The sequence below is a fragment of the Anthonomus grandis genome, chromosome 20 (genome assembly GCF_022605725.1).
Source record: "Anthonomus grandis grandis chromosome 20, icAntGran1.3, whole genome shotgun sequence".
Lineage (NCBI taxonomy): Eukaryota > Metazoa > Arthropoda > Insecta > Coleoptera > Curculionidae > Anthonomus > Anthonomus grandis.
Genome location: NC_065565.1, coordinates 7,008,089 through 7,035,059, shown reverse-complemented (window position 1 = coordinate 7,035,059; position 26,971 = coordinate 7,008,089). Strand labels below are relative to the sequence as shown.

General features: G+C 33.3%; 2 protein-coding genes across 5 annotated transcripts in view; both read right to left on the bottom strand.

The window, feature by feature from the left end:
• The window catches only part of LOC126747859 (uncharacterized), a 58,052-nt gene extending 31,315 nt beyond the window's left edge, over positions 1-26,737 (bottom strand). For 2 of the 3 annotated variants that reach the window (XM_050456763.1, XM_050456765.1), the window contains exons 1-5: positions 26,586-26,737; positions 5,538-5,609; positions 4,989-5,160; positions 4,663-4,935; positions 682-947 (exon numbers count right to left, since the gene is read on the bottom strand). In XM_050456763.1, coding sequence (XP_050312720.1) covers positions 682-947; positions 4,663-4,935; positions 4,989-5,067 — 618 coding nt within the window. In that variant the 5' untranslated portion in view covers positions 5,068-5,160; positions 5,538-5,609; positions 26,586-26,737. The remainder of the gene's footprint in view (positions 1-681; positions 948-4,662; positions 4,936-4,988; positions 5,161-5,537; positions 5,610-26,585) is intronic. The other variant, XM_050456764.1, reaches the window with a different exon arrangement.
• On the bottom strand, positions 7,380-11,138 carry LOC126747870 (uncharacterized). Of its 2 annotated transcripts, XM_050456788.1 has the most exons (3): positions 10,961-11,138; positions 7,661-7,930; positions 7,380-7,609 (listed from the first exon to the last, which is right to left on the bottom strand). In XM_050456788.1, exons 1-3 carry the CDS (start codon positions 11,100-11,102, stop codon positions 7,443-7,445), a joined length of 579 nt encoding a protein of 192 aa, XP_050312745.1. In that variant the 5' UTR covers positions 11,103-11,138; the 3' UTR covers positions 7,380-7,442. The 2 variants fall into 2 exon arrangements, with proteins under 2 accessions (XP_050312745.1, XP_050312743.1); XM_050456786.1 differs by having other exon boundaries at positions 7,380-7,930.
• Positions 26,738-26,971: the final 234 nt, after the last annotated feature.

The window sequence follows — 26,971 nt, the reverse complement described above, 5'->3', positions numbered from 1 at the left end:
CAAATGAATTTTTAAATTAAAGGGTTTTTTTAGGTATTTGGAGAACGTTTGTGAGGAACCTAGTAGAGCGATTTTTTTCAAACTTCTGGAAGTTGATCTCTTGTATAGGGGTGAGGTCTGAAAAATTTTTTTTTTAAATCAGCTTAATAGAAGTGGAGTTTTTGCACGATACTATGTTGAAAAATAGCGATTTTGTAAAAAAATTTCTTACTGGTAAATTGTGTGGGGTGGGTGGGGGGTGTACGGGTAGTGTTTTTAAAAAACGGTTATTATTTTATACAAAAAAACCGTTTTTATAAAAGACTACCCTTAGCCCCCCACCCACCCCACACTGTTTACCAGTAAAAAATTCTTTTGCAAAATCACTATTTTTCAAAACATTATCGTGCGAAAGCTCCACTTCTATTCACTCAATTAAAAAAAAATTCTTTCAGACCTTACCCCTATACAGTACATCAACATGCATAAGTTTCAAAAAAATCGCTCCACTAGGTTCCTCACAAACGTTCTCCAAACACCTAAAAAAAAAGTGATTTCCAAGCTAAAAGACGCTACTGAACAATCGATCAAACCTTCTGCCATCACTCTCTCTCTCGCTCAGCACCCTCGAGATCCCCAAACCCAAGTCTCCTCACTCCCCAAACCTCCCGGCTAGATCTGAAATCCCTCACTAGCCTCACTCACCTGATAACTAGAGCGGTTCTGCTCTTCTCCTGAAAGTCCCTCGTCGCAATTCAAGAGTGAGTGACCGCAGTAGAACAATTGCAAGCTGAACTCCGAAAGCAGTGCGTCCTTGGGAGGACATTTCACCTCCGGGAAGGTCAGGATCGTTGTGACAGGACCCTCTGGGTAAGTCTTGACGTTCTCCGGAGTGACGGTGAGTTGAGGCGTGGGCCATCGCACGTCGATCACTCTCGTGAGGGTTTCTGAGTCGCTCGCGTTTACTCCTGAGGAGGAATTGAGTTTTATATGAGTCAAGGCGGTCGGTGTTCAATGGTTTTAATTGATTCAGACATAAGATAAGTTTACCTCAAGTAGTTTTCAAGTAATTTGACTTTTAGTGGCAGTGGGTCCCTTAAGGACGATCGTTCCTTAGGAGTGCTAACTGACTTTGAGATCTGATAACTTCAAAAGTTTTACTTGAATCTTTTTTTACTTTGAGCAATATTTTAAGAGGGTCGTTTTCCTAATACAACGCTGCTAGTTTCATAAATTTACCTCAAGTAGTTTTCAAGTTATTTGACTTTTAGTGGCAGTAGGTCCCTTAAGGACGATCGTTCCTTAGGACTGTTAACTGACTTTGAGATCTGATAACTTCGAAAGTTTCACCTGGATGTTTTTTACCTTAAACAATATTTTAAGAGTATAGTTTTCTTAATCCAACGCTCCTAGTTTCATTAATTTACCTTAAGTAGTTTTTAAGTTATTGGACTTTTAGTGGCAGTAGGTCCCTCAATGACAATCGTTCCTTAGGACTGTTAACTGACTTTGAGATCCGATAACTTCGAAAGTTTCACCTGGATCTTTTTACACTTTAATAACATTTTAAGAGTATAGTTTTCTTAATCCAACGCTTCTAGTTTCATAAATTTATCTCAAGTATTTTTCAAGTTATTGGACTTTTAGTAGCAGTAGCTTCCCTAAGGACAATCGTTCCTTAGGACTGTTAACTGACTTTGAGATCTGATAACTTCGAAAGTTTGACTTGAATCTTTTTTTACTTAAAACAATATTTTAAGAGAATAGTTTTCTTAATCCAACGCTCCTAGTTTCATTAATTTATCTCAAGTAGTTTTCAAGTTATTGGACTTTTAGTGGCAGTAGGTCCCTTAAGGATAATCGTTCCTTAGGACTGTCAACTGACTTTGAGATCTGATAACTTCGAAAGTTTGACTTGAATCTTTTTTTACTTAAAACAATATTTTAAGAGAATAGTTTTCTTAATCCAACGCTCCTAGTTTCATTAATTTATCTCAAGTAGTTTTCAAGTTATTGGACTTTTAGTGGCAGTAGGTCCCTTAAGGACAATCGTTCTTTAGGAGTGTCAACTGATTTTGAGATCTGATAACTTCGAAAGTTTTACTTGAATCTTTTTTTACCTTAAGCAATATTTCAAGAGTATAGTTTTCTTAATCCAACGCTCCTAGTTTCATTAATTTACCTCAAGTAGTTTTCAAGTTATTTGACTTTTAGTAGCAGTAGGTCCCTTAAGAACAATCGTTCCTTAAGAGTGTTAACTGACTTTGAAGTCCGATAACTTCGAAAGTTTCACTTGAATCTTTTTTTACCTTAAACAATATTTTAAGAGTATAGTCTTCTTAATCCAACGCTCATAGTTTCATTAATTTTCCTCAAGTAGTTTTCAAGTTATTGGACTTTTAGTGGCAGTAGGTCCCTTAAGGACAGTCGTTCTTTAGGAGTGTCAACTGACTTTGAGATCTGATAACTTCGAAAGTTTTACTTAAATCTTTTTTTACATTAAACAATATTTTAAGAGTATAGTTTTCTTAATCCAACGCTCTTAGTTTCATTAATTTACCTCAAGTAGTTTTCAAGTTATTGGACTTTTAGTGGCAGTGGGTCCCCTAAGGACGATCGTTCCTTAGGACTGTCAACTGACTTTGAGATCTGATAACTTTGAAAGTTTCACCTGGATCTTTTTTTACCTTAAAAAATATTTTAAGAGTATAGTTTTCTTAATCCAACGCTCCTAGTTTCATTAATTTACCTCAAGTAGTTTTCAAGTTATTTGACTTTTAGTGGTAGTGGGTCCTTTAAGAACAATCGTTCCTTAGGACTATCAACTGACTTTGAAGTCCGATAACTTCGAAAGTTTCACTTGAATCTTTTTTTACCTTAAACAATATTTTAAGAGTATAGTCTTCTTAATCCAACGCTCCTAGTTTCATTAATTTACCTCAAGTAGTTTTCAAGTTATTGGACTTTTAGTGGCAGTGGGTCCCCTAAGGACGATCGTTCCTTAGGACTGTCAACTGACTTTGAGATCTGATAACTTCGAAAGTTTTATCTGGATCTTTTTATACTCTTAATAACGTTTTAAGAGTACAGTTTTCTTAATCTAACGCTTCTAGTTTCATAAATTTACCTCAAGTAGTTTTCAAGGTATTGGACTTTTAGTGGCAGTAGGTCCCTCAAGGACAATCGTTCCTCAGGAGTGTCAACTGATTTTGAGATCGGATAACTTCGAAAGTTTTACTTGAATCTTTTTTTACCTTAAACAATATTCCAAGAGTGCAGTTTTCCTAATCCAACGCTCCTAGTTTCATTAATTTAGCTCAAGTAGTTTTCAAGTTATTGGACTTTTAGTGGCAGTAGGTCCCTTAAGGACAATCGTTCTTTAAAAGTGTTAACTGACTTTGAAGTCCGATAACTTCAAAAGTTTTACTTGAATCTTTTTTTACCTTAAGCAATATTTTAAGAGCATAGTTTTCCTAATCCAACGCTCCTAGTTTCATTAATTTACTTCAAGTAGTTTTCAAGTTATTGGACTTTTAGTGGCAGTAGTTCCCTTAAGAACAATCGTTCCTTAGGACTATCAACTGACTTTGAAGTCCGATAACTTCGAAAGTTTCACTTGAATCTTTTTTTACCTTAAACAATATTTTAAGAGTATAGTCTTCTTAATCCAACGCTCCTAGTTTCATTAATTTACCTCAAGTAGTTTTCAAGTTATTGGACTTTTAGTGGCAGTGGGTTCCCTAAGGACGATCGTTCCTTAGGACTGTCAACTGACTTTGAGATCTGATAACTTCGAAAGTATTATCTGGATCTTTTTACACTCTTAATAACATTTTAAGAGTACAGTTTTCTTAATCTAACGCTTCTAGTTTCATAAATTTACCTCAAGTAGTTTTCAAGGTATTGGACTTTTAGTGGCAGTAGGTCCCTCAAGGACAATCGTTCCTTAGGAGCATCAACTGACTTTGAAGTCCGATAACTTCGAAAGTTTTACTTGAATCTTTTTTTACCTTAAACAATATTTCAAGAGTACGGTTTTCCTAATCCAACGCTCCTAGTTTCATTAATTTACCTCAAGGAGTTTTCAAGTTATTTGACTTTTAGTGGCAGTAGGTCCCCTAAGGACAATCGTTCCTTAGGAGTGTTAACTGACTTTGAAGTCCGATAACTTCGAAAGTTTTACTTGAATCTTTTTTTACCTTAAGCAATATTTGAAGAATACAGTTTTCCTAATACAACGCTGCTAGTTTCATTAATTTACCTCAAGTAGTTTTCAAGTAATATCATCAGTCAAGGCAGCCGGTGTTCAATGGTTTCACTTGATTCAGACAGAGAATTTGCTCGGGTAGCCCTCAGGTAAGCAGCTGGTAATTGCAACCCTGCTTACCTGCTGAAGCTTAATTGTAGCTCTTACCTTGCCCAATTTCCTGACCTCTAGACCCTCCCAATTTCCAATGAACGCACTATATGGGATCTAGAGAACTCTTGTGCCACATCAGTCTGTATTGTAACCGGAACGAGTAGACACCCCTAGTTTTTTTTTCAAAATAACGTCTTAGGGAGGCTTTTATTGAACTTTATAGCGGCGTGGCTTCCCCAAGACCTTAGTCAAGCGAAGTCACCCGATTGACGTCTTCTGAGATTTGAGTGAGGCCTTCTACTTGACTCTATGCACATACTCACCTACGATGGGTTGCTTCCTAATTTGCACGTAGTACTGTCCTCCTTTGGAGAAGTAGCCGCACTCCAGCTGGACCAGAGTGAGGTTCCTACGCAACGCACTCGCCTCTGGATAAACCGGGAACGCGGTGAGCGGCTGCACGACCGTTCCTTCCAATCTGGACAGCTGGACGACCAGCGGGAGGAACGATTCGGACACGATGTTGATCTGGAGGTCTCCGCTTAAGGCGACGTGCGTCCGAGGCATTATCGCCTCCATACCTGGGATCCGTCCACCTGGAAACGCCCCGATTCAAGTCTGAGGAGTGAAAAAATTAACGTCGGCTCACCCGTGTTGGATCGGGCATGTTGCAGTTGAAACAGCAACAAAAATATCGGGAATCTCAGTAGGGCGACTGTCGTCCGCATGTTTTCCCAATTATTAGTTCCCGCGACATCTTCGATACCGTTGTATCGGGATTCCCGTGCTCCCGTGGCGCCTCAAGGTCATTTCCGAAGAGCCTGAAAGTTAATTATTCAAAATTCGCGCCATAAAAGAGGGGCGTTAGTTAGGGCTGACGTCACTTGCGATGTTGCGCGACACGAAACGCCCCCCCCGAACCTCCCTTATCGCTTCCAAGCACACTTCCGGCCTCATGCATTTTTCCCGATAAAATGAACCCTAATGGCCCTTTTAAGGCTTCAAAAGGGCAAACGTTGACCCTTAACCTACGTATCCGTTTCACAAGCTTATGGGGATCGAATTACCTCTTGGAACCGTATACACGTAGGACAAAGTTCGTTCGACCCGCACGCAAGGCCTCGCTTTGCCAGCGGTGTATACTAGTGGGTCTTTGTTGCTTTACATCAGTGCATAAAGGATAGAGCGACTTACTTACCGCGTAAGCAGGGTCAGGGATTAGGTTGCCTTAAGGGGATGCATCCCTTTGTTGCTTCTCTCTCAGGTTAACCTGTAAGAGAAATAATGAGGTGAGAGTTTGTTACACAATTATTTTCCTTTGCACGCCAATGGATTGGGAGGGGGAAGAGGGTTATAATATAAGGCAACAAAGGTCTCTCACCTCCATGTCCGGAGAGGGGGGGGGGGGGAGGGTTAAAGGGAAACCATAAAATCAGCAATTTACCCTCGACGCTCCTATTACGACACCGACGAAGCGGGTCCGGGAAATTTCGTTATTTCGACTTCGCTCCCGTAGGATCGTTTGTTCGAGATTAGAAAGTGTAATTGTATACACGTATGGCAAACTACGGCGTCAAGTGCGCCTTAGTTTTCCTAACGCGAGGCTGTTGGTTTCGTAGTTTTAGCTCGAGCGGTTTTCGAGATATTTGACTTTTAGTGGCGGTGGGTCCGTTATGGACCTTCGAGTGACTTTGGGACCGCGTAACTTCCAAAGTTTCACTTGAATCTTTTTTTACCTTTAACAATATGTCAAGAGCATAGTTTTCTTAATCCAACGCTCTTAGTTTCATTAATTTACCTCAAGTAGTTTTTAAGTTATTTGACTTTTAGTGGCAGCAGGTCCCTTAAGGACAATCGTTCCTCAGGACTGTCGACTGACTTTGAAATCCGATAACTTCGAAAGTTTTACCTGGATCGTTTTACACTCTTAACAATATTTTAAGAGCATAGTTTTCTTAATCCAACGCTCCTAGTTTCATTAATTTACCTCAAATAGTTTTCAAGTTATTTGACTTTTAGTGGCAGTAGGTCCCTTAAGGACAATTGTTTCTCAGGACTGTCGACTGACTTTGAAATCCGATAACTTCGAAAGTTTCACCTGGATCGTTTTACAATCTTAATAATATTTCAAGAGCGTAGTTTTCTTAATCCAACGCTCCTAGTTTCATTAATTTACCTCAAGTAGTTTTCAAGTTATTTGACTTTTAGTGGCAGTAGGTCCCTTAAGGACAATCGTTCCTCAGGACTGTCGACTGACTTTGAAATCCGATAACTTCGAAAGTTTTACCTGGATCGTTTTACACTCTTAACAATATTTTAAGAGCATAGTTTTCTTAATCCAACGCTCTTAATTTTATTAATTTACCTCAAGTAGTTTTCAAGTTATTTGACTTTTAGTGGCAGTAGGTGCCTTGAGGACAATCGTTCCTTAGGACTGTCGACTGACTTTGAAATCCGATAACTTCGAAAGTTTTACCTGGATCGTTTTACACTTTTAACAATATTTTAAGAGCATAGTTTTTTTAATCCAACGCTCTTAGTTTCATGAATTTACCTTAAGTAGTTTTCAAGTTATTTGATTTTTAGTGGCAGTAGGTCCCTTGAGGACAATCGTTCCTCAGGACTGTCGACTGACTTTGAAATCGGATAACTTCGAAAGTTTCACCTGGATCGTTTTACACCTTAAACAATATCTCAAGAGCATAGTTTTCTTAATCCAACGCTCCTAGTTTCATAAATTTACCTTAAGTAGTTTCCAAGTTATTTGACTTTTAGTGGTAGTAAGTCCATTAGGGACAATTGCTCTTTAGAACTATCAACTGACTTTGAAGTCGGATAACTTAGAAAGTTTTACCTGAATCGTTTTACACTCTTAACAATATTTTAAGAGCATAGTTTTCCTAATCCAACGCTCCTAGTTTCATGAATTTCCCCCAAGCAGCTTTCAAGTTATTTGACTTTAAGTGGCAGTAGATCCATTAAAGCGAATCATCCTTTAGGACTATCAAGTGACTTTGAAGTCGGATAACAAAGGTTCCTCAAGGCTTAGACAATTTTTATTACTTACACATTACAAACAATAAATAACTTAACCCTAAACCGATCAAACATAAGCGGGTAACTTCAGGGTGACCCTCTGAAGGACAAAAGTCTGCGGATCGTATGTGCGAAACGACTCAACTATTGGCCGAACATCCTCCGATAACTCACCGATCGTTTTGAACACGACCTTCTGGAAAAGTCCACTGGGATGAATGACGTAGTAAAACCCTGGAAACGATGAGTCGAAGTCACTCAGGAGCGCGTTTGAGTACTCATTACCTTGCTCGTTTAAGTCGTCCGCTTCTATGGAGGTGTCGAAGTTTTCGATATTTCCAATGAGTGCAGAAGGATCTTCAAAGTTTTCTGCGGGTACTTCTGTTGTGGTACCGCTGTTTTCGTACTCGGTTGTGGTACCACCGCACTCTAACCTCAATTTATCTGCTTGTTTGGCATGTACGAACCGAGCGAAGTTGATCTGTTCCGAGTCTTTTTCGGTGGTGAGTTCCAATAACTCGCCGGGTGTCGGTGAGTGAAGGGATTTTTCTGTAACTAAGTGAGGAAGTTTGTTATGTATACATTGGGCTAGCGAATGCTGAAAATCGTTTTAAAATATCCCAAAAACTTTCGGAGTTATGAGGCAAAATAGGTGCCCCTATCAGTTAAGAGACATCAGACAGAGGTGTGTCTCGATGACTTCGGATAACTTCAAGAATTCTTAACCTACAAAAACATTTTGTATGTCAGATTAAAGGTATAATACTGGACTGGCGAATGCTGAAAACCAATTTAAAATATCTCAAAAACTTTCGGACTTATGAGGCAAAATCTTTGCCCCTATCAGTTAAGAGAGGTTAGATGGAAGTGTGTCTCGATGACTTCGGATAACTTCAAGAATTCTTAACCTACAAAAACATTTTATATGTCAGATTAAAGGTATAATACTGGACTAGCGAATGCTGAAAACCAATTTAAAATATCTCAAAAACTTTTGGACTTATGAGGCAAAATATGTGCCCCTATCAGTTAAGCGACGTTAGATAAAAGTGTGTCTCGATGACTTCGGATAACTTCAAGAATTTTTAACCTACAAAGACGCTTTATGTGCTAAAATAAAGGAAAAACATTGAGTTAGCGAATGCTGAAAACCATTTTAAATTATCTTAAAAAGTTTTGGACTTATGAGGCAAAATGTTTGCCCCTATCAGTTAAGCGACGTTAGATGAAAGTGTGTCTCGATGACTTCGGATAACTTCAAGAATTTTTAACCTACAAAGACGATTTTTGTGTTAAAATAAAGGAAAAATATTGGGTTAGCGAATACTAAAAACCATTTTAAATTATCTTAAAAACTTTTGGACTTATGAGGCAAAATGTTTGCCCTTATCAGTTAAGAGACATCAGATAGAGGTGTGTCTCGATAACTTCGGATAACTTCAAGAATTCTTAACTTACAAAAACGTTTTATACCTTAAATTAAAGGTGGAATATTGTGCTAGCGAATGCTGAAAACCACTTTTAAATATCTCAAAAACTTTCGGACTTATGAGGCAAAATATGTGCCCCTATCAGTTAAGCGACGTTAGATGAAAGTGTGTCTGGATGACTTCGGATAACTTCAAGAATTCTTAACCTAGAAAAACGTTTTATATCTCAGATTAAAGGTAGAAAATTGGGCTAGCGAATGCTGAAAACCATTTTAAAATATCTCAAAAATTTTCGGACTTATGAGGCAAAATGTTTGCCCCTATCAGTTAAGAGAGGTTAGATGGAAGTGTGTCTCGATGACTTCGGATAACTTCAAGAATTCTTAACCTACAAAAACATTTTATATGTTAAATTAAAGGTATAATACGGGGCTAGCGAATGCTGAAAACCAATTTAAAATATCTTTAAAACTTTCGGACTTATGAGGCAAAATGTCTGCCCCTATCAGTTAAGAGACATCACACAGAGGTGTGTCTCGATGACTTCGGATAACTTCAAGAATTCTTAACTTACAGAAACGTTTTATATCTTGGATTAAAGGTATAGTACTGAACAAGCGAATGCTGAAAACCAGTTTAAAATATCTTAAAAATTTCCGAAGTTATGAGGCAAAATATGTGCCCCTATCAGTTAAGCGACGTTAGATGAAAGTGTGTCTCGATGACTTCGGATAACTTCAAAAATTCCTAACCTACAAAAACATTTTATATGTCAGATTAAAGGTATAATACTGGACTAGCGAACGCTGAAAACCAATTTAAAATATCTTAAAAATTTCCGGACTTATGAGGCAAAATGTTTGCCCCTATCAGTTAAGAGACGTTAGATAGAGGTGTGTCTAGATGACTTCGGATTACTTCAAGAATTCCTAACCTACAAAAACATTTTATATCTCAGATTAAAGGTGGAACATCGATCTAGCGAATGCTGAAAACCATTTTAAAATATCCCAAAAACTTTTGGACTTATGAGGCAAAATGTCTGCCCCTATCAGTTAAGAGACATCAGACAGAGGTGTGTCTCGATGACTTCGGATAACTTCAAGAATTCTTAACCTACAAAAACGTTTTATATCTCAGATTAAAGGTGGAACATTGGGCTAGCGAATGCTGAAAACCATTTTAAAATATCTCATAAACTTTTGGACTTATGAGGCAAAATGTCTGCCCCTATCAGTTAAGAGACATCAGACAGAGGTGTGTCTCGATGACTTCGGATAACTTCAAGAATTCTTAACTTACAAAAACGTTTTATATCTCAGATTAAAGGTGAAACATTGGGCTAGCGAATGCTGAAAACCATTTTAAAATATCTCATAAACTTTTGGACTTATGAGGCAAAATGTCTGCCCCTATCAGTTAAGAGACATCAGACAGAAGTGTGTCTCGATAACTTCGGATAACTCCACTAATTCTTCACCTACAAAAACGTTTTATACCTTAAATTAAAGGTGGAACATCGGTCTAGCGAACGCTAAAAACTATTTTAAAATATCTCAAAAACTTTCCAATATATGAGGCATAACGTCACTCACTATTCGCCAAAACTCTTTACCTTACGGGAATTTTTGTGTGAACTGACCTGAATAATGCTCTAAATGAGCAAATGACGCCTTAAACGCACACCTTATTAAAGTAAAGCAATTATAAAATTAATAGGGCAATCCGGCTTTAGGGTGCGCTATTAAGCAAATTAGGCTCGTCAGGAACGTTTGCCTAATTACTCACCCCTGGGCTGGAAAAATCACTTCAAGGGGTAGAAAAGGGTACTTTTTGCACTCGGATGGTACCCAAAACTCTATCAGACCTTCCGAGCCTCAGAACCAACTATTCCTGTGAACTTCACCTTGATTGCTCACTCCTTTCCAGAGATATCGTAAGCAGATCCTTCATTAGTCGTTTTTTTTTCCGGCACCTCATAACTATAAGACTTTAAGGGAAATCGGAGAAGTACCAAGGGCAAGGGGTGCCCACATGTACTAGCAATATTCCTATGAAATTTCAACCTTCCAGCTATCATACAATCAAAGTTTTCACGGATTTTCTGGCTCACACTTTTCCAATTAAATTAATTAATATATAAAAAAAAAATTACCTTCTTCTCTGCTCGTCTCCTCCAATTCCAATTTATTGGAATTTTGACGAGTTTGATATTGAACGGTCGAGTGTAAGGGTGGAAGCGATAGCGCAATCGGAACCGATCCAATTAATAATAAAACGACTTTTGTTAAGTGCATAATTGTGGCGCCCAACACGTTAATCACCCAAGAAGATTCTTCGCTATTCTATAGTAAATATGTGGGATTTTATGACTTTTTATTAGACTAATTGAGGGTCACACGTGACGTGCAGATTTTCGTTAATCAGTTTCCTTTGGAAATGTCGTATCTCGGTTTGCGAATCTCTGGTTATTTGTGTTTACTGTTAATATTCAATGACAAGGACAAGGTCACGTAAAGTCGATAAAAACATACGAACCTGACCTAAAGTACGTGAGGGTTTTACCGAAATGTGCTCTCGAACTATTGTAAATAGTGTAGAATTATTTAGGCGGAACTTTAGAAGTTATACGACTTCAAAGTCACTTGATGGTTGTAAAAGATGATTAATGAAAAATGATTTTATGAAAAAATACGAACGAACTAATCTAATAAACCACCTCCACCTTAATTCTTGATATTCACTCGTGATGCAATTAATAATGTCAATAATCAAATCGTGTTATTAGGTTGGATATTATACAGAAAATTGTTCATACGTGCTATTTTGAAAAACAGTGATTTTCCAGAGCAATTTCTTACTGGATAAATATATGGGGTGGGTGGGGGGGCAAGGGTGATATTAATAAAAAACGTTTTTTTTTTGCAGTAAATAATTGCCTTAGAGGAAAAAAATTAATTTATGAAATAATTCACTTTTTCAAGTTACATACAGAACATTAACAATAATTTATATTATTATATATAATTATTTGTTTATATACGTTACGTGGAAAGTTTTGTATACTTTTTATCAAATAAATCTTCTTGAATTGAATTTATTCAAATAGTTTATTAAAAAAACATTAATTTGTTGAATTAAGGAAGCAGTAATTTAAGTTATTTTTTAAAAACAACTCAAGCAACTCTTTTTTTTAACAATAATACCCTTAGCCCCCCACCCACCCCACACAATTTACCAATAAAAAAATCTCCTGAAAAAATCACTATTTTTCTATCACAATGCATAATTTATTAACCCTGTTTTTGTATGAAATATTTATATATAAAATTTAAATAAACGAAATAATTTAGAAGAACATAGACTATCACCCAATATATAATATTTAATTTTGATAATAATTTTATATATAAATATTTAATACAAAAACAGTGCTAATAAATTATGCATTATGGAAGAAAAATAGTGATTTTTCAGAAGAATTACTTACTGAAAAACTGTGTGGGGTGGGTGGGGGGCTAAGGGTATTATCGTTAAAAAAAAGGTTTTTTTGCATGAGTTATTTTAAAAAAATAACTTAATTTACTGCTTTCTTAATTCGACAAATAAATTTTTTTTTAATTAATTATTAAAGTAAATTCAAAATAACACCCTTCAAGAAGTTTAATTTGATAAAAAGTATACAAAACTTTCCATGCAGTGTACAGAAATAAAGAATTATATAGAATAATATAAATAATTTTTAATTGTCTGTATGTAATCTGAATTAGGTAAGAATTTATATGTAAATATTTATTACAAAAACAATTTTAATAAATTAAGGATTATGGACGTAAAAGTGTGATTTTTTAAAAGAATTTCTTACTGGAAAACTATGTGGGGTGGGTTGGGGGGTGTAAGGGTAGTGTTTTTAAAAAACGGGATTTATGTTAAAGACCAAAACCATTTTTTATCAAAACTACCCTTACCCCCCCCACCCACCCCACACACTTAACCAGTAAGAAATTCTTTTGCAAAATTACTGTTTTTCTTTTGTAATCCTTAATTTATTAACACCGTTTTTTTATGAAATATTTATATATAAACAAAGAATTATATAGAATAGTATAAATTATTGTTAATTTTCTGTATATAACCTGAATTATTTAAGAAATTATATATAAATATTTAATACAGAAACAATGTTAATTAATTAAAGATTATAGACGAAAAATGGTGATTTTTAAAAAAAATTTCTTACTGGTAAACTGTGTGGGGTGGGCGGAGGGTGTAAGGGTAGGGTTTTCGAAAAACTGTTTTTTTTTTTAATATAAAAACAATTTTTTAACAAAACTACCTTTAGCCCCCCACCCACCCCCAACAATTTACCAGTAAGAAATTCTTTTAAAAAATCACCCTTTTTCATTCATAATCCTGAATTTATTAACACTAGTTTTGTATTAAATATTTATATATAAAATTATTAATAAATTTAAATATTATAAATTGGATCATAGTCTATGTTCTTCTGGGTTATTTCGTTTATTTAAATTTTATATATAAATATTTCATACACAAACAGTGTTAATAAATTAAGAATTATAGACGAAAACAGTGATTTTGCAGAAAAATTTTTTAATGGTAAAATGTGTGGGGTGGGTGGGGGGCTAAGGGTAGTATTATTAAAAACAGGGTTTGTTTGCTTCAGTTATTTTAAAAAAATAACCTAAATTACTGCTTCTTTAATTCGACAAATTATTTTTTTTTATTAACCTATTTAAGTAAATTCAATTCAAGAAGATTAAATTTGATATAAAGTATACAAAACTTTCTATGTAACGTACAGAAATGAATGATTATATAGAATAATATAAATTATTGTTAATTTTTTGTATGTAATTTCAATTATTTAAGAATTTGTATATAAATATTTAATAAAAAAACAATGTTAATAAATTAAGAATTATGGAAGAAAAACAGTGATTTTGCAGAAGAATTTCTTACTGGTAACTTGTGTGGGGTGGGTGGGGGGCTAAGGGTATTTTTTTAAAAAATGGGTTTTGTCTTTTACAAAAAAAACCGTTTTTCATAAACACTACCCTTACACCCCCCACCCACCCCACATAGTTTTCCAGTACGAAATTATTTTAAAAAATCACCTTTTTTCGTCCATAATTCTTAATTTATCAATACTGTTTTGTATTTAATATTTATATATAAATTCTTAAATAATTCAGGTTTTATACAGAAAATTAACAATAATTTGTATTATTCTATATAACTCTTCATTTCTGTACACTGCATGGAAAGTTTTGTATACTTTTTATCAAATTAATCTTCTTGAATGGCGTTTTTTTGAATTGTTTGTTAAAAAAAATTAATTTATCGAATTAAGGAAGCAGTCATTTAAAATAACTCAAGTGCAAAAACAGTGTCAACAAACAAACCCCTTTTTTTAACAATAACATCTTTAGCCCCCCACCCACCCCATACAGTTTACCAGTGAGAAATTCTTTTGAAAAATCACCCTTTTTCGTCCATAATCCTTAATTAATTAATAATGTTTCTGTATTAAATATTTATATGTAAAATTTAAATAAACGAGATAACTCAGAAGAACAAAAACTATGATTTAGTATATATTATTTAAATTTTATATTAATTAATATATAAATATTTCGTACAAAAACCGCACTAATAAATTAAGGGTTATGGAGGAAAATCAGTGATTTTGCGGAAGAATTCCTTACTGGTAAACTCTGTGGGGTGGGTGGGGGGCTAAGGGTAGTTTTGTTAAAAAACGGTTTTTATTTTCTATAAAAAAAAACATTTTTCAAAAACATCACCCTTACACCCCCCACCCACCCCACACACTTTACCAGTAAGAAATTCTTTTGAAAAATCACTCTTTTTCGTTGATAATCTTTAATTTATTAACATTGTTTTTGTGTTAAATATTTATATAAAAAATTTAAATAAACAAAATAACCCAGAAGAACATTGAATATGACCCAATATTTATTATTTAAATTTGACAATAATTTTATATATAAATATTTAATACAAAAACAATTTTAATAAATTAAAGGTTATATACGAAAAACAGTGATTTTACTGAGGGGTGGCTCCAGATGTAAACTTAGCTAAAAAGATGACGTAGACTATAAACTACATGATCAAATTAACCAAGTAAGACACATGTATTAAAAATCTCATAAAAATTTTCCATTTTTTTTCAGGCTAAACAAGGCCATGGCATAAAACCGATGTGAAGAACAAGGACAAACAGGTAATCAACTTCACCGCAATAATTTCATTCTAGGGCGTGTCCGCGGGACCATTAGGGGCAACTAATGAAAAAATCGTTGAAAGCAATTAGACTAAAAACAAAAAACAAAAACGCTATGCAAGTCATTATACTTAGCTCCCTATTTTTTAGTTATGGCATAACTTAATTGGACGTGACGTACTAATACATATTTCATAATAAACAAAATTCTTCCTGTATGTCGTCCTTCGGGAACACTATGAAATAACGAATACATACACTCCCTACCTAAATTCCATGAAATTTAATTACTATTTCATTTTAAATCGAAATTTAATATTCATACGCCGTACAGCCGGGATATAACGTGGCACGTTATTATTTCCAACAATAAGCCGATTTAATCGAAATGTCATTTCCATTTTTATGTTTGATCCACGTTTTAGCGGGTATGATGAATATTTTAATTGTCCATTTATTTAAATACAAATTAGTATTAAAGGTTGAGAAAATAAAGGACAAAAGAGTCTCTACTGTAGAACCTCCTTATTATGTGAGTGAGTAAGAGAGTAAAGAAGGTTACCCACTGATGGTGAAGAGACCCGAAGGGAAAATTAATTAATTAGGGACTAATTAATTAGAAAACAGTTAACGAATTAAATTTAGAATATAAATTTGACCATGATAAAATTTCCAAATTAGACTAATGAGGGAAAATTTAATTGGAACTCTAAATGCCTAAAAAATTAATTAATAAATATCCTGCTTTTCCAGGGCCTTGGAATCCAGTTGATTTTTTTATTTACTAATTTACTGATGCAATAAATTAATGTGCAGGACCCAAACAATGTACGGAATGCCAGTTTAGATTCTCGAAGGTACACGTACATTTTTAAGTAAAAATAATAAAACGCTTATTACAGGAGTGCCTGTGAGTAGCAAAAGATTTGTCTGTTATTGGCAAGTGAATATTTCGAGTTGTAGTGGTCCAATTTTGGCAATTGTTGATTTGTTGACTAGTCTGAAGCCTTTTTTAGTCTTTCTTGAAAAAATGACTAAAATCGATGCACTAGAAGTCAAGATAATGGAATTCTTAGTCCAGGAGTGCCTGTAAGGAAGAAAATAATTTGTCTCTCATTGGCAAGTAAAAATATCCGGTTCTATTAGTCCAATTTTGGGAATTGTTGATTTGTGGACTAGTCTGAAGTCTTTTATAGTCTTTTTTAAAAAATCGCTAAAATCCGTTGACTAGAAGTCAAGATAATGAAATTCATAGTCTAGGAGTGCCTATAAGGAAGAAAATAATTTGTCTCTTATTGGCAAGTGAATAACTCCGGTTCTATTAGTCCAATTTTGCAAATTATTGATTTGTTGACTAGTCTGAAGCTTTTTATAGTCTTTTTTAAAAAATCGCTAAAATCCGTTCACTAAAAGTCAAGATATTTGAATGCTTAGTCCAGGAGTGCCTGTAAGGAAGAAAATAATTTGTCTCTTATTGGCAAGTAAATATCTCCGGTTTTATTAAGTCAAATTTATGAAATCTTATGAAATATTAATTTGTAGACTAGTCTGAAGTCTTTTTAGTCCTTTTACAAAAAATTACTAAAATCGATGCACTAGAAGTCAAGATAATGGAATTCTTAGTCCAAGAGTGCCTGTAAAGAAAAAAATAATTTGTCTCTTATTGGCAAGTGAATTTCTCCAGTTCTATTAGTCCAAATTTGGAAATTATTAATTTGTAGACTAGTCTGAAGTCTTTTTTAGTCTTTTTTGGAAAAATCACTAAAATCCGTTTACTAGAAGTCAAAATAATGGAATTCTTAGTCCAGGAGTGCCTGTAAGGAAGAAAATAATTTGTCTCTCATTGGCAAGTGAATTTCTCCGGTTCTGTTAGTCGAATTTTAGAAATTATTGATTTGTTCACTAGTCTGAAGTCTTTTATAGTCCCTTTTGAAAAAATGGCTAAAATCCGTTGACTAGAAGTTAAGATAATGGAAATCTTAGTCCAGGAGTGCCTATAAGGAAGAAAATAATTTGTCTCTTATTGGCAAGTGAATATCTCGAGTTCTGGTAGTCCAAATTTAAAAATGATTGATTTGTGGACTAGTCTGAAGTCTTTTTTAGTCTTTTTTGAAAAAATCACTAAAATCCGTTGACTAGAAGTCAAGATAATGGAATTGTTAGTCCAAGAGTGCCCGTAAGGAACAAAATAATTTGTCTCTTATTGGCAATTGAATATCTCCGGTTCTGTTAGTCCAATTTTGGAAGTTATTAATTTGTTGACTAGTCTGAAGTCCTTTGTAGTCCTTTTTGAAAAAATTACTAAAATCCATGCACTAGAAATCAATATAATGGAATTCTTAGTCCAGGAGTGCCTGTAAGGAAGAAAATAATTTGTCTCTTATTGGCAAGCGAATATCTCCGGTTCTATTAGTCCAATTTTGGCAATTATTGATTTTTTGACTAGTCTAAAGCTTTTATAGTCCCTTTTAAAAAAATCTCTAAAATCCGTTAACTAGAAGTCAAGATAATGGAATTGTTAGTCCAAGAGTGCCCGTAAGGAACAAAATAATTTGTCTCTTATTGGCAATTGAATATCTCCGGTTCTGTTAGTCCAATTTTGGAAGTTATTAATTTGTTGACTAGTCTGAAGTCTTTTGTAGTTTCTTTTGAAAAAATCGCTAAAATCCGTTAACTAGAAGTCAAGATAATGGAATTCTTAGTCTAGGGGTGCCTGTAAGGAGGAAAATAATTTGTCTCTTATTGGCAAGTGAATATCTCGAGTTCAAGTAGTCCAAATTTAGAATTTATTAATTTGTGGACTAGTCTAAAGTCTTTTTTAGTCTCTCTTGAAAAAATCGCTAAAATCCGTCTACTAGAAGTCAAGATAATGAAATTCTTACTCCAGGAGTGCCTGTATTGAACAAAATAATTTGTCTCTCATTGGCAAGTGAATATCTCGAGTTCTGGTAGTCTAAATTTAGAAATTATTGATTTGTGAACTAGTCTGAAGTCTCTTTTAGTCTTTTTTGAAAAAATCACTAAAATCCGTTGACTAGAAGTCCAGATAATAGAATTCTTAGTCCAGGAGTGCCTGTAAGGAAAAAAATAATTTGTCTCTCATTGGCAAGTGAATATCTCGAGTTCTGGTAGTCCAAATTTAAAAATTCTTGATTTATAGACTTGTCTGAAGTCTTTTTTAGTCTTTTTTGAAAAAATCACTAAAATCCGTCTACTAGAAGTCAAGATAATGAAATTCTTACTCCAGGAGTGCCTGTATTGAACAAAATAATTTGTCTCTCATTGGCAAGTGAATATCTCGAGTTCTGGTAGTTTAAATTTAGAAATTATTGATTTGTGGACTAGTCTGAAGTCTCTTTTAGTCTTTTTTGAAAAAATCACTAAAATCCGTTGACTAGAAGCCCAGATAATGGAATTCTTAGTCCAGGAGTGCCTGTAAGGAAGAAAATAATTTGTCTCTCATTGGCAAGTGAATATCTCGAGTTCTGGTAGTCTAAATTTCAAAATTATTAATTTGTGGACTAGCCTAAAGTCTTTTCTAGTCACTTTTGAAAAAATCACTAAAATCCGTGCACTAGAAGTCAAAATAATGGAATTCTTAGTCCAGGAGTGCCTGTAAGGAGGAAAATAATTTGTCTTTTATTGGAAAGTGAATATCTCGGGTTCTAATACTCCAAGCTTAGAAATTTTTAATTTGTGGACTAGTCTGAAGTCTTTTCTAGTCCTTTTTGAAAAAATCGCTATAATCCGTTGACTAGAAGTCAAGATAATGAAATTCTTAATCCAGGAGTGCCTGTAAGAAACAAACAATTAGAACTTCCAACAGTATAATATATAAAAGCATCCGTAGTCAATAACTCAATGTGCCGAGAACAGCAAGTGCCCAAATAACGTACGGAATGTCAAGAGGCTCAAAAAAGTCATCATTTTCTTGTTTAAATTCCCACCTTAAATGCCCGGAAAAAAGGAAAAACTAGGGAATTTTTAACCTGGAAAAACTATGGAAATTATCCTTTTTTTTAGCATCATTTAGGCCTCGATAACATGGCAAAAAAACTCATAAACGTTCATCAACCTGCACTGAGGCACCGACCTTTGGTGACTTATTAAAGGCCTTTGACTGCACCATGGTCAGACAGTTTTTTTCATTTATTATTATTATGAGTTAATTGGTCGGATGTATACAGGTCCGACCAACCCAGGCCTTAGGTGCGGCAATCAATGGATCACCTTGAAAGGGGCAATTACAAGTTAAAAAAGGATGGAAATAGTGTTTTTTTTTTTAATAAGCAACCCAATATATAATTAAGTCTAATTTTGCCCATTTAATAAGACGCAGTTGCCAGTAGTACGTACATTTCCTATTTATTGCGTATAAAGTACTTTATTTTCCAAACAGCATCGATAAATTCAAATTCAATTTATTTTCCATTTCAGGTGTGTGCAGTTAAAATAAATGACTTTTTTGTACTTAGAATTGCGATAAAAGTGTCGTATAGGGGTAAATAAAAATAACAATAAAAACAGGTTTTAAGGTTAAAGAACCTGCATATGAATATTTAAAAGGCCACCTTTGCGTGACTCCCTCCATTTTCCACTTTCCCGACAGAATTCGATCAATAGTAAGCAAAATAACCTTAAACAGAGTTAAAATACGAATAATATAAACCCCTAGTTATTTGCCGCTTAATGACCAATCAATTCTATATTACAAGTTTGTGCTCGTTTACCTATTATACCGAACTTGCATTAGTTCGTAATTGTGTAAGCGAACAAGGGCGTAATTAAGTTTAGGGTAAGCCGGAAAACTCGCTTGTATCGCACCCTGAAGGCGTAACAAATTAGGGACAAAACGTCGACCTACGGAAGCCAAATATAATTTTGTTCTTATATTATGACGTTGTTAAGGTACGTACAAAGCGGCGCGAAATTTAAATTAAATCGCACACCGAAATATAATTTGGGATAGTTGCTTAAAAACCCATTCTCCCGTTAATTACAAATTTAATTGATTTGCACCATATACACGTATGGTCAATTACTCAAGATCATACAAGCTTTAAAAGAGAACGATGCGGATTCCTTGCTTAGTACTGGCCGCTGAGTGGAAAAATCTCGTTTATTTGTTACTCAGTGCCTTAAAATTTATCATTTTTTGCCAAACCTGTATACTTTTACCTAATTATTGTGTTAAATTATAACAGAGGGGTTTCATAGTGGTTTTAAGTGACTCTTAAGCGGTCAAAGGCCTTGGGTAAGTCACCAGAGATTGTCGCAGGGCAAAATGCTAAATAAAGAAAATTTAGGCTTAAAATTAAAATCGGTTTGCGCCTTTGGAAGCTCTGATTGACATTGTTTGAACCCTGCGAATTAATCTATTGATTTCGTCAATAAATTGGAGTCAAGTGCCTGAAAATCTCCATAAAATGTATATTTCCTTCGTAGTTATACACTAAAAAGATGTCGCTCCACTGGTTTCAGGTCAAAATGCCTGGAAAAGAAATCGTTCTTGTTTAAAATTTCCCAAGAATTCGAGGGGTTTAATTATTTTTTTTTGGGGTAGAAGTTTGTAAAATATACGATTTTTTTTAAAGGGAAATCCTGTTTGATCCAGGTTCCAGGTGCCTGGAAAAAATACAAACTTATCAAATGTTTAATTTATTCCAGGCGTTTGAGGTAGAAATGTAAATTTATTAAAACGTATGTAAAAAAAATTTATTTTTTTTTATAGGAACAAATATTAAAAAAAAAAATTTAGGCAAAAACTATTGGGTTTATAAAATTTTCTATAGAATGATTTTTTGTTTGCAATTAAAAATCCTTTCTTTTAAGGTATAAATTTTAAAAATCGGTAAAAAAATAGGGAAACTATGGCAAATTTTATGTTTGAACTAAAAAATTTTGCAAAATAATTTTCCACCTAATATAAACCTTGGTATATCTCAAAATCTAGTCAATCATTTTTTGAAAATTTTTGATGTTTCTTATAGAGGACCCTTGAGCGCAAGCACCCGTCTTAGTTTTAAGAGTTTCGTGATAAAAGTTTCCTCAGGAAATCGGGTGAAACTTTGAAGTCTCCAAATAAGTCGGTTTTAACCAAATGTAAATTTACTCAAAAAATATTGAGCTAATGAAAATTTTTGTAACTATATTTTTTTTTGAAATTAAAAATGCTTGTTTCTAATGTAAATTTTATGAAAATCGGTGAAAAAATAGGGAAATTATGGTAAATCTTCTTATTCACATTTTTGCATTTTTGCATGGATGCAAGGGTATTGTTTTTTAACATGGTTTTTTTTGTAAAAAACAAAAATCGTTTTTTAACAAAAATACCCTTAAGCCCCCCACCCACCCCACACAGTTTACCAGTTAAAAATTCTTCTGAAAAATCACTGTTTTTCATTCGTAATCCTTAATTAATTAACACTGTTTTTGTATTAAATATTTATATATAAAATTATTATTAAATTTAAATAATATGTATTGAGTCGTAGTCTTTGATCTTTTGGATTATTTCGTTTATTTAAATTTTAAATTTAATTATTTAGTAAAAAAACAACGTTTTTTGATTGGATGATATGAAAAAAAAACAGTAATTTTTCAGAAGAATTTCTTACTGGTAAACTGTGTGGGGCGGGTGGGGGGGTAAAGGTATCGTTTTTTAAAAATGTTTTTTTTGTAAAAAACAAAAACCATTTTTTAACAAAACTACCCTTACACCCCCCACCCACCCCAAACATGTACTCAGTAAGAAATTCTTCTAAAAAGTCACTGCTTTTCATCTATAGTATCCGATCTACAATAATTTTTTTTTTGTACTGAATGTACAAGTTTGTAATTTTTTTGTGGCATAAAAAACACACTACAAACAACTGAGTTATACTGTTCGAAAGGCTGTTCATTTGTCTTTAAAATGAGATATAACTCATAAAAATTGGTAATCTACAGGGTGAGCTACATCGAAAGGCATCCACTTTCTTTTAATAACTTTCTATCCGAGGCACACTGAGCTGTATGTAGAAGCGGTTCCGGAAAAACTGACTGGACCGATTATCCTGAAACTTACACAGATTGAAGCCCTATATGGGTGTAAGGGCTGAAAGAAATCCCTTTAAAATTCACCCAACAGAAGTGGAGTTTTTGCATGAGAAGTTATTCAACATTCTGGACTGACCTATTTGATTGAATCTTTTGATATACAGTGATTTTGCAGAAGAATTTCTTACTGGAAAACTGTGTGGGGTGGGTGGGGGGCTAAGGGTAGTCTTTTGTAAAAACGGTATTTTTGTATAAAATAAAAATAATTTTTTAACAAAATTACCTTTACACCCCCCACCCACCCCACACAGTTTACCAGTAAGAAATTCTTTTAAAAAATCACCTTTTTCGTCTATAATTCTTAATTTATTAACACAGTTTTTGTACTAAATATTTATATATAAAATTATAACAAATTTATTTATTATATATAGTATACTAATGATATATTTAACATAAATAAAATGGAAAACAAGAAACAGGGTTTTTCGAGTCTAACTCGAAAACTTTGAGGTTACGTAAAAAAGTGTAGCTACAAAAATTGTAGATTTTTTATCGTCTACAATTTGTCATTAAAATTATTTCTCTCTAAGACAATTATTTCCTAGAAATTCTCGTTTTTTATTAACACCACCCGTAAACCCCCCACCCACCCCACACAGTATACCAGTAAGAAATTCTCCAAAAAATCACTGTTTTTCGTTTATAATATTCAATCTAATAACAGTGTTTTTGTATTAAATGTTTATATATATAATTTAAACAAAATGACTCAGAAGATCAAGAACTATGATCCAATATATATTATTTAAATTTAATAATCATTTTATATATAAATATTAAATACAATAACACTGTTAATTAATTAAAGATTACGGACAAAAAACAGTGATTTTTCAGAAGAATTTCTTACTGGTAAACTGTGTGCGGTGGGTGGGGGGGCAAGGGTATCGTTTTTTAAAAATGTTTTTTTTTTGTAAAAAAGAAAAACCATTTTTTAACAAAACTACCCTTACACCCCTAATATGAAAAAATGTTTGCAAATTTATTTTCCACTAAATAAAAACCTTCTTATATCTCAAAATCTGGTCAATAATTTTTTGAAAATTTTTATGTTTTTTATAGAGGACCCTTGAGCGCAAGCACCTGTCTTAGTTTTAAAAGTTTCGTGATAAAAGTTTCCTCAGGAAATCGGGTGAAACTTTGAAGTCTCCAAATAAGGCGATTTTAACAGAAAGTAAATTTACTCAAAAAATATTGAGTTAATGAACATTTTTAAAGATACATTTTTATTTAGAATTAATAATCCTTTCATATAAAGCTTATTGCATAAAAATCGGTTAAAAACTAAGGAAATTATGGCATATTTTCATTTTTATATAAATTAATTTGACAAAAAAAAATGTTAAGCAAAAACTATTGGGTTTATGAAAATTTCTATAGAATGATTTTTTGTTTGAAATTAAAAATGCTTTCTTCTAAGGTATATTTTATAAAAATCGGTTAGAAAATAGGGAAACTATGGCAAATTTTGTATTTCAACTAAAAAATACTGCAAAAAAATTTCCACTTAATATAAACCTTGGTATATCTCGAAATCTAGTCAATAATTTTTTGAAAATTTTTATGTTTCTTATAGAGGACCCTTGAGCGCAAGCACCTGTCTTAGTTTTAAGAGTTTCGTGATAAAAGTTTCCTCAGGAAATCAGGTGAAACTTTGAAGTCTCCAAATAAGTCGGTTTTAACAAAATGTATTTTTACTCAAAAAATATTGAGTTAATGAACATTTTTGTAGATACATTTTTTATTTAGAATTAAAACTCCTTTCATATAAAGTTTGCTGCATAAAAATCGGTTGGAAAATAAGAAAATTATGACAAATTTTCATTTTTATATATACGGGTTTTCCATAAAAAAAAAATTCATCTTTAAAAAACAAATTTCTTGAGAGTGTCGATTGAGATGACCCTAAAAAATCGAAACGTCGACCACAAACGCGTTATCGTTCATTAATTTGAAGATTATTAGGACAGACTCTTATTACTTTATTGCCTGCTGGCTTAAGGATTTATTCAGTAATAAAAAAAATTAGGGGTTGCTTGAGGGTGGGTTTAATTAGGGATTTTTTAATCAAATCAATTGCTTGCCTTAGGAAGCACTTTTAAGGCAATTACAGGACAGTAAGAAACGAGGTAGAAAACCAAAAAGTTGATTTTTTACCTTATCAAATTTGGCAGGCATTTGAAGCAAAAAACTGGGAAAATATAATAACATAAGGAAATCCATATATTTTCCAGTCAAGTCTTATCGATTAATTAGCTCTTTTCCTATTTTATTTATAATAAAACATAGCAATAAAATCCTTCAAATACAGTGCAGAAAATGTATTTTAAATACATAATAAAGTATAACATCCAAGGATTTATTGGGGTTAACTTCACCGGTATAGAAACGGGGGTGAGAGAGAGTCCTTTGTATGGGGGATGGGGCGATAAAGAATAAACACCAGTGGCGGGTAATTTATTTGGTTTGTTGACCCTCCTAATAAAGTGTGTTTAATAAAAACAGAAAACAAGCGTGCCGTAATGAACCTTTTTTTGGAAAGTAAAATGTTCCCGTTTAAAAACACGCGAAATGGCACAACGGTAATGGAAACGTGAAACGAGCAAATTAAAGCGTCAGTTTTTCAATTTTATGATCGATTCAAATTACGTCATTTTTTTTTTATGTGTATTTATCTGGATGGACATTTTTCCCCATTTTAAGTGGAAAAACTGGCATATTTGAACCTCAATATATCCCCACTTATCTCGCGTATATGCACGCTCGCTTTTAAAGTTAATTAAAAAAACTGCTTTTGTGATACTTAAAAACACCATTTTTTGCCTCTCTCCTTTTCTCTCGAATGCTTGAATGATGAGACGGAAATATTTTAGTAATTCCTGGCTCTATATGGCTTAAACTAAATTTATATTCAATACATTAAAAGTTGGAATGTAAGCCAAAAAGGAACGTTAAAGTGACTTTCCGTCTTGTTGGCGTTCCTGTTTCTGAAGTTTCCTGGCACGAATGTATGGATTTAAATAAGTTACCTATACCGGAGTTTTCGTTATGGAAAATGGGATTATTTGAAAAAAAATTCTCCGAAGAAAAAATGAATTAATAAAAAGTTTTTATAGACGCTTGGAAAATTCGTTGATAAAAAAAGAAAATTTGCCATAATTTCCTTATTTTTCGACCGATTTTTATGCAATAAGCTTTATATTAAAGGATTTTTAATTCTAAATAAAAAATGTATAAACAGAAATTTTTGTTAACTCAATATTTTCTGAGTAAAAATACATTTTGTTAAAACCGACTTATTTGGAGACTTTAAAGTTTCACCTGATTTCCTGAGGAAACTTTTATCACGAAACCCTTAAAACTAAGACAGGTGCTTGCGCTCAAGGGTCCTCTATAAAAAACATCAAAACTTTTCAAAAAATTATTGACTAGATTTTGAGATATAAAAAGGTTTTTAATTGGTGGAAAATTATTTTGCAAGATTTTTTAGTTCAAAAACAAAATTTGCCATAGTTTCCCTATTTTCTTACCGATTTTTATAAAATGTACCTTAGAAGAAAGCAATTTTAATTCCAAACAAAAAATCTTTCTATAGAAATTTTCATAAACCCAATAGTTTTTGCTTAACATTTTTTTTTGTCAAATTAATTTATATAAAAATGAAAATATGCCATAATTTCCTTATTTTTTCACCGATTTTCATGAAATTTACATTAGAGAAAAGCATTTTTAATTTAAAATAAAAAATGTGTCTACAAAAATTTTTATAAACCCAACAGTTTTTAGATAATTTATTTTTTTGTATATTGAAAATTGCCTGTAACTCCCTTATTTTCCAACCGATCTTTACCAAATAAACCTTGTAGAAAAGCATTTTTAATTCAAAATAAGAAATGTATTTACAAAAATTTTCATTAGCTCAATATTTCTTGAGTAAAATACATTTTGTAAAAGTCGACTCTTTTTGTGACTTCAAAGTTTCACCTGATTTCCTGAGGAAACTTTTATCACGAAACTCTTAAAACTAAGACAGGTGCTTACGCTCAAGGGTTCTCTATAAGAAACATCAAAAATTCTCAAAAAATGATTGACTAGATTTTGAGATATAAAAAGGTTTTTAATTAGTGGAACAAAAATGCAAAAATGTATAGGAAAAAAACAAAATTTACCATAATTTCCTTATTTTTGCACCGATTTTCATGAAATTTACATTAGAGAAAAGCATTTTTAATTTAAAACAAAAAATATTTCTACAAAAAATTTCATATACCCAATAGTTTTCGCAAAATTGGGCCTTATTTTCCAACCGATCTTCACCATAAGAAAGCCCTTTTTTAATGCCAATAAAAACGCACCCAACTTCACTTGACACACGTCCAAAATCATCCCCATTCAAACATAAACTACTCACCAAGGTTTCAGGCAAAAATATCCTCCCTTTATGGTCAAAACCACACAAAGTTTCACCCGATTCAGTTAAAGTTTCCGAATTCACACGTTTGTCGGAGCTTCCGAATTTGAGCAGCCCAAGAAACGACGCCACCACCGTCACTTTTAGGGGGTTCGACGTACACTGGGGGCGACGCTCACCCTCTCTCTCTGGACGTTGAGGAGCGTCCGCGTCCGTCTAGTCGTGCACCCCTAGTCAGTGGCGGCGTCCCTTTCAACCCCTCATTTAATTTTTCTATTTAATGAATGTGTAAGTAACGACTATTTTTTAATAGTGTTTTGGGACGTTCTAAGTAAGAGACATTGTCATACGCTTATGTCAAGTCCAAAAACATACTTTGATTTATT